Source organism: Nyctibius grandis, chromosome 15 (genome assembly GCF_013368605.1).
Source record: "Nyctibius grandis isolate bNycGra1 chromosome 15, bNycGra1.pri, whole genome shotgun sequence".
Classification (NCBI taxonomy): domain Eukaryota; kingdom Metazoa; phylum Chordata; class Aves; order Nyctibiiformes; family Nyctibiidae; genus Nyctibius; species Nyctibius grandis.
Window position 1 is genome coordinate 6782918 of NC_090672.1, and position 7737 is coordinate 6790654.

Consider the following 7737-nt stretch of genomic DNA (forward strand, 5'->3'; position numbering starts at 1 on the left):
GTCGCTGGTTTGTTTTTCACATCTCTGCAGGGGAGTGGTTTCCGACTGGCCGTAGCAGAAGCTGAAGTGGTTTCCCTTTCTTTGGCTTCCACGCCTGCGTTAGCCCCTCATACCCCCCTGGTCTCTGCGTGCAGGCAGGCACTGACTGGCCGAGGGTGCCGAGCACCCACTGGAGAGTGCATCAGGGGCATGGAGTGAACAGGCTTTTAAAAGGAAGGTGAGTCTCTGCATGAACCAAGGGTAATTACCATGATCCTACTCTGGACACCTTCCTTTTTTTATCTTTTTTCTTTTAAGCTTTAAGAACTTCAGACACACACATGCACATCCACACACACGTAGCAAAAATAAAATCTGGACTATGTTTGGATGATCTTCACTGACAGTTCATAAATGCCCCAACACTGCAAGGGAACATGATTCAGGTAGTGCTGGGGACCCCTCAGGACATCTGGGCAGTGTCCCAGCCCCGGGGTAGAAAGAAGGTGGATTGGTTGAGGAGTATCTCATCTTCCTTGCGAGAGAGTTCCTTAGGACATGATGTAGACCTCCAGCAAACTGGCCACTGCGTGCATTCGGTAGAAGATCCCAAAGGGCAGGCAAATGTCCACAATGGCCGGCCACATGGAATCCCCATAGAAGTTCAGTTCTGTGTCGTTGTCAAACTGGGGCCGAGCACCAAACGCTGGCATGATCCAGAGCTGTTTGAGGAAACGGGAGAATAACACTGCAGTGAGAAAGGTACGTGGTACAGCAAGGACCTGCAATCACAGCTACCGAGGGGTGGGAAAAGAGCGACCTTCTGAGCATGGGACCTATGCCAGGAGCCTGTGTTTACGTTAAGATCAAGTATAATCTAGTGTTGCACCCTAAGCCTAGTTTCAATTCATGCTCAAAGACAGGCTTGAACCAAGGGCTGAAGCACTCACCAGCAGAAGAACTTGAGCATGTTCTGTGTTAGCATGAACCTGGCCTGTTCAAACTCTTGGATGGAGCAAGCATGAGTAGGGCTGAGCTGGCAGCAACTTGGTCTCCCCAGGCTCGGTTGTGTGCGTCGAGCTCAGAAGTCCAGCCAGCATGTGTACCTGGTTGCATGGAGGTTGTCAGCCCATTCTTTGTGAGCTTCTGTGTAAAATCAGTTTGAGGACGTGATGTGACTGACTAGCTGGGGGTTTGGAGGCTCTCGAGAGATGTAATGTGCTTGGCTGCTTTGGAGGTGCAGCCGTAATCTTACGTTTCTTTTGCAGGGAACTGCAGTCCCCTGGCTGCTCATGAAAGTGGAAGCCCCAACTGAAGTTGTCAGTGACCAGTTTCCCCTCACAGCGACTGGGATCAGGGTTTGGACTCCTAGGCCAGGGGTTTTGAGAAGTCATGCTGCCGTTTCTCAAGAAAACCCAGACTTCACCCCAGGTATTTGTCCCTTAACATCCTTTCTTTGAGGGTGTAAGAGAAGGGTTTAATGTATTTTATTGCTTTTAACAAGCTATTCTACATATCCGCTAATACCCAATAGAAATACTGAAACTGACTCTTCTCTTGTACCCACTGATTTTGTTGTCTGATGCTCTGGTGGTAAGGGACAGGTCTATCGGCATAGCCTAAAATGTCTTAACTCCAGGGCAGTTGCTCTTGCTTTTAAGTGACAAGGAGATCACAGCTCCCTGCACATACAAGTACCATTAAGTGTGCCCTCTCTCTAGTGGAGGCACAGAAAGGACTGGTTTTGCATGGGCCATATCCTTTCCTTCACAGACACTTCTCCCTTGTGCTTGCTTCCCTTTTCCCTACCCTGACAAACTCTTCTCTCTGCATGTACTTACTATGATATTGCTCAGCAGGAGGAACATGGAGATCTCCCTTAAGGACTTCCTCCTCCAGTTCATCTTCTTGGGGGCGGTGAGGGACCGCACAAGGTCAGAAGGATGGATGGCTTCAGTGCCAGAGGCAGTGCTAGGTGCCAAGGTGCTGCCACTGTCGGGCACACGGAGGGACACTGCATTGATGTTGACAAAGGTGAGTCCATAGAGATCCTTCTGGTGAGAATGGTGCTTGTGGTCTTCCTTGGGGGGTTGCCGATGAAGGCCTTCGATAATGAAGATGTTCTGGAAGGTGTGCTGGGCAATCATTAGGAGGGCATAGGTGAGGTTGAGTGCACTGATAGAGTCCCTTGGTGTGCTGGCTACAATGGCCACAATGGAGTAGTAAGAAATAGCATACTGCCCCAAGGCTGCACCCATCAACAGGGCCACGTCCAGGGTCCTGGTTGGGTTCTTGTGCCGATCCATGTCTCTCTTGTCAAACCGGTAGATGACAGAGCCCCCAATGCAGACAAGAGACATCAGGCCCAGACAAACAATGTTGAAGATGTAGTACATGGTGAGTGCTTGGCTCTTCTTGCTGGAATTTACTTGCACCTCATAAAGAATAAGGACTCCCAAACCACTCACCAGAATGATGAGGCCCAACACGATGCCTACAAAGAAGGTCCTTCGGAAGAGCCTGACCTTTAGGCGGTGAATGTGGTGGGAGTGGTGGTCTATGAAGCGTCCAACATTCTTCCACATGACATAGACCATAGCAGAGGCAAAGAGACTGTACTCGATGTTAAAGGGGTACAGCCAAAAGTAGCCATTCTTGAAGATCTGGCAGATTTGGCTGTTGCAATTGCAGTCTTCGGCTGAGCTACTTCTTATTCCCGCTGAAACAAGATAAAAACACATAGATGTAGTGATACTAAAACAAGGAGCCAGCACTTCTTAGCAGCCCTGAAGAACTGGATACTTAGCGTCAGTGAAAAACAAAACCAAGGACAAAAGAATATGTGACCACTTCGAAAACAAGGACACTTCAATCTCAGCTTTCTGGTGCTCGTGTTCTTTCTGAATAAGTTAGGTGGTAGGTTAAATCTCTCTTTTTCCTTCCCTTCTTCATTCCCATCCCATTTGTGCAGGGCCTTCCACCTTTGTGACTCCTCTGTGATAGAGGTTAAGAAATGAGCATTAAGACCTGGCTTTTAACATACCAGCTCTGTTAAAGGGACCTTCAGCTCTAGATAGGCCTTCTGAAAAGGGATAAAACCTGCCTTGCAGACCAATTTCTGCCTCTTGGGCTCCCTCCCTGGACCAGATGGCTCCACAAATGGGCAGATTACCTTTCAGGAGCCATCTGAAGATTTCCTCTGTCACGTTCTTCTTCAACTTTGAATGCGCTTTATGGACGGACTCATCCGTCACTGCTGACATCCACACTGCTAAGTTTGTAGTCAGTGTTAGCATCAAGCCGCACCTGCAGAAGAAGGAGGGGGGTCATGAGATTAAAGCAATGGCTCCAGGCCATGTTGGTCCCACCCATGTTATAGATGTACACGTGCTCAGAGGGACTGTGGAAGATGACTGAAGTGGTGTGAGGACTCTGTAGTAGTTGAGGCTAGAAATCCTGACCCTTGCTTTACTGCTTTCATTCTCTTCCTATCTTTTGTTCATGCTTATGGGTATTAGCAAGGCCTGATTCCTCATGTTGGTTTTGGAAGAGCTTCTCACTAGTGAATAGATTAATAGGTCTGGGTTGGTCTCCAGTCAATCCAGTCTTGCAAAAGAGGCCAAGATCTTGTTTTAGCCTGAGGCTTGCCCACTTCATCATTGTCTTCCCCAGGAAAGCAAAAGTCAGCTATGAATCATTTTATTTAATGCTAATTATTTGTTTAATACTAATCTGCTTTGAGTAATGCTTGTATTCCTGAACTGAATCCCAACCCTGCTAGATCCATAAGTCATAAACCTCAACTGCGTAAGCTGGGATCTAAGGCTAGCTGGAGACTCATCAGGCTTCGTTTTGGCCAGCATTAAGGGATGTGGGATTATCCCCTTGTTGCATTTTAGCTGTGTGAGAGAGTACTGTGGGTTTGTGGTGGCTCAGGTCTTCTAGACCAGTGGGATTCAAAGAGCAGCAGTGCTCACCTGGTAACGTTCAGGTGTACGTGGATGCAGTCTTTGGCAGAGATCCACAGGAAGTATGTCTGGCAGGGGCAAGAGAAGAAATTGTTATTTCCAACAAAACAAGGAAGGAAATCACGTCATTCTGAAGTAGGGATCTCCCTGCTCAGGAGAGGCAGGCTGGAGCCTCGTTCACTTGGGTCCGTCTGGGCCCAGCCTACTAGCCCATAATCCTGGCCATTTGCTGCATGTGGTCTGTTCTTTCCTTGCTCCTCCTGCCCTGTCCCACTGCCATTGCTCTGCCCGCGGCCAGCCCCTGTTCCTGTCTAACTTGTCCCTATTTAACCTCTTCCTCCTTGGTATTGTCCCAGAGCAGATGGCCCTCTGTGTAGGGGCTTCAAACTGCAAGGCAGTTCCTGCCCTGACTGTCCTCCTCCCTCTCTGTCCTTCATGGGAAAGGAGACCTGGCTGGATGGGGGCTGCTTGGAGTTTGTGACCAGCCATCCTGGCATAAGCCAAAATGTCACAGTACGGGAACAAGTTTCAATCAATGCCTTAAAGTGAGTTGCCACAGCTGGAAGTTGTCGTGGTTGGACGGAGAAGATATGGGCTGGGTGGGGGCTGAGTTAAGCCACTTGCATTTGCTGCAAGGGAAGTTGAACTATATCCATGAGATCAGAGCTCCTTCTGCTGGTGGCTCTGTCTCTCTACCCGTCCCCGAGACAGAGCACAACCATCTCACCTGGACGACCACGAATATTGCTTGCACAATGGGGTAGATTATTTTGATCGCAGACAGGCAGCTGTAGAAGCTCGAGTAATATCCTATTTTGAACACATCCATGACAAGGCTGAAAATGGCAAATAGGATCAGGCCTCCTGTTGAGGAACCAAAATATCGGTGATTGGACAGATGTATGCATGTGTGGGCTAAAGCAGATAGATGAGAGGAAGAAGAGGAACTATTGACATGGAGAGGCTTTGCTTCTACTTCTCTCCCAGCACCCAAATTATCTTGGCACCAACAGAATCACACAATAATTTTGGCTGGAAGGAATTTTCAATCAACCCTGTGCTCTGGCTTGGGCTAATAACTCTTGCAAGAGCAATGACAAGGCTGGGAGGGAACCTGGTGTAAAGTACCAAGAGCCCTTGCAGATAAAGGGACACCTGGCAGTGAAACCAGTGGAGGGACTGACTAGGAGCTAACCTTCTGAAGCAGGGCACGGTGCTGTGCCCCAGCATAGGAGGAGGAGACTGTGCCCCAGATGGTTGCTGTTCCCTTTGCAATAACTGATGCCCTCATGAACTGCATCTCACCTCCAGCCCTAGCCCTTCGAGAGCTCCTACCTCTCAGCCAGACGGGCCCAGCGTGGGAGTCTTTGCAGAGGATGGCATCTGGGCACCGGGAGGTGCCGGCGAGGTAGAAGATGATCCATACGATGACTATCAGCATCATGACAGTCAGCAGGAAGAAGACATCGTAATCATGCACGGCAATCTTCTCAAAAGCCCCGCTGCTCACCAGCGTGCAGGCCAGCAGGGCCAAGTGCACGGCCAGCAGGATGGAGAACATGCGGCCACCCTTTTTCCACACTTCCTTGGAGGCAGGAGTGGAGGGGGGCTGATGAGACTGGTGGCTGAGAGACGTTATCTGGCTCGAAGCCAGGCTGGCTTTGTCATCCTTGTGTCCGCAGCCCATACTGGAGTTGGGGTGTCTGGTCTCGCTGTCCTTCCGCACGGGCTCTTCGGTCATGGTTCAGCTAATGCCTTAGCTGAGGGTTAACGCTGTTGGGAGGAGAGCCCCATGAATGAGAGGCGTCACTTCATTTTGAATAGTCCAGGGTTGGACCAAAGCAGGACATGTGATGAGGAGGAAAAGGACGTATCAGAGGAATGGGGAAGGCTGAGACAAGGAGCGCAAAAAGAGGGATGAGCTCATTTTCAACCTTTCTCTTCCCGGTTCCCTGAAGGCTGTTCTTAAGAAAATTTTGCTTGAGGACATCCCACGTCAGTTTAATAAAGCATGCCTAATTTGTCACACAACATTTAGGTGTTTATTGATGCAAGATATTGGAAAAGCACCAGAAAAATATGCACAGGATCAAATATCCTGGGGCAAACAGCCAATGTGGTTTGATTTCTCAATGCCAACCACTAAAAAATTCTGAGAAAATGTCATACTTCCTGGCTGAGGAACAGGCCACTGAAAGGTAAGAAAGCCCTGGGAGTCTTTGGGACATCACATCATGGTTTATACCAGTCCCTGCAAGAGGATGTGACCTATTTCTGCTGTCACTCCCTCTAAAGCCCCTTGCCTGTGCCAAGCCTTGGGACTTCATTGATTCTCAATCAAAAGCCTGAAACAAAGCAAATTAACTATTCAAACAAAGCCATTCCACCAACCTGTTTTGCTGCCTCGGATCCAAATCTCTGCTCTTGCCAGGCTGTCGGAGAAGTTTCCCCGTTGCTGCAGCTTGGTCAGCCGAAGAATTTATATCCGTGGGGATATCTCTGTGATTTATACCATGTCTGGAGCTGAGAGCAGGGCTTCACGGGCTTCTCAGAGAAACTCATGTGATCCATTTTGTGCAATAGCTGATTTTGGGGAAGCAGGAGAGAGATGAGGAGATAAGGGTTATTTACCCGGGGAGGGCATGAGATGACAACACTGCTAAGCATGGCACGGACCGTTCGGTCGCAGGGTCACGGTCACCATAGAGAAAAGCCACCCCATCAAACCCATCTACCTGCAGGCACGAGATCTCTTCCCTTCAGAGAAGATGGTTTAGGTGATGAACTTATCTTTGCTGATGATGTTGGGCTTGGCTTTCTGGTTAAGTGCGCACAGTAAACACCATGCCTCACCCATCAGCGTGCTCTATGTCTGAAATATTTTTGAGGAAAAGGAAGAAATTTGCATTTGTATCTATTAAGTGCCAAGGGCAGCTCAATCTTCTCCCACCTATGGTGCCAACGAGGAAGCGTTAGTACTAGAATGGGGCAGGATTTGGGGACTGGCATCCAGGTTCCCCTTTGCTGACGCACTGCCCTTGACTTTTCAGGGTGGGATCGCCTTTGGCCCTCAGGAGCTTAAGTTCTCTCCTTTCACGGAGAAAGAAACCACAGCGCACGTGGGATTCAAGCGTTTGCCAGGTGAGGGAGGAGCTTTTGCTCAAGATCTGTGGCTGCCCCCTCCCTGGCAGTGTTCAAGGCCAGATTGGACGAGGCTTTGAGCAACCTGGTCTAGTGGAAGGTGACCCTGTCCGTGGCAGGGTGGTTGGAACTAGATGATCTTTAAGGTCCCTTCTAACCCAAACCATTCTATGATTCTATGATCTCTTTTACCTGAGCTGTTATATTTTGGTGGGGGAGATAGGGGGACCCAGGGCAGGTCTGAGTGGATGGGGACAAGTTTTATTCATTCATGAGGATGCATTTTTTGCAGATGGCTTTTTTTTTTTTTTTGCCTTCTCTGGGACAAGCCCAGAGATGGTGCAGTTTGCTGTGCATTTCTCAGTCCCATGCCTGCCTGCTCACCATTGTGCTCCTTCTTGCAGCATGACAGGGACAGCATCAAACTGAACAACATGGGGTGGTGAAGGAGAGCTCAGGATCTACTCTGCAGCCCAGGGAGACCTTCATGTGTCTTTCCCGTGCTGCCACAAGCAGAGCTGGCTCTGCCCTGCCTGGCCTCTGTTCATCCTTAGGAGTTCCTCTTTGGGGTGAGTAGTTGGTCTTGCCTCATTCTGTCGCCTTTCCCAGGGGAAGCCCAGACCCCCGTGTGGTGAATCTGAGCTGATAA

General features: G+C 49.4%; 1 protein-coding gene across 1 annotated transcript; it reads right to left on the reverse strand.

Annotated features, from left to right (window-relative positions):
- Nucleotides 1-530: 530 nt before the first annotated feature.
- On the reverse strand, nt 531-5688 carry OTOP2 (otopetrin 2). Its single transcript, XM_068413494.1, has 6 exons — nt 5283-5688; nt 4675-4811; nt 3957-4015; nt 3152-3285; nt 1821-2698; nt 531-701 (listed from the first exon to the last, which is right to left on the reverse strand). The coding sequence occupies exons 1-6, from the start codon at nt 5686-5688 to the stop codon at nt 531-533; spliced, it is 1785 nt and encodes a 594-aa protein (XP_068269595.1).
- Between the last annotated feature and the right edge of the window lie 2049 nt (nt 5689-7737).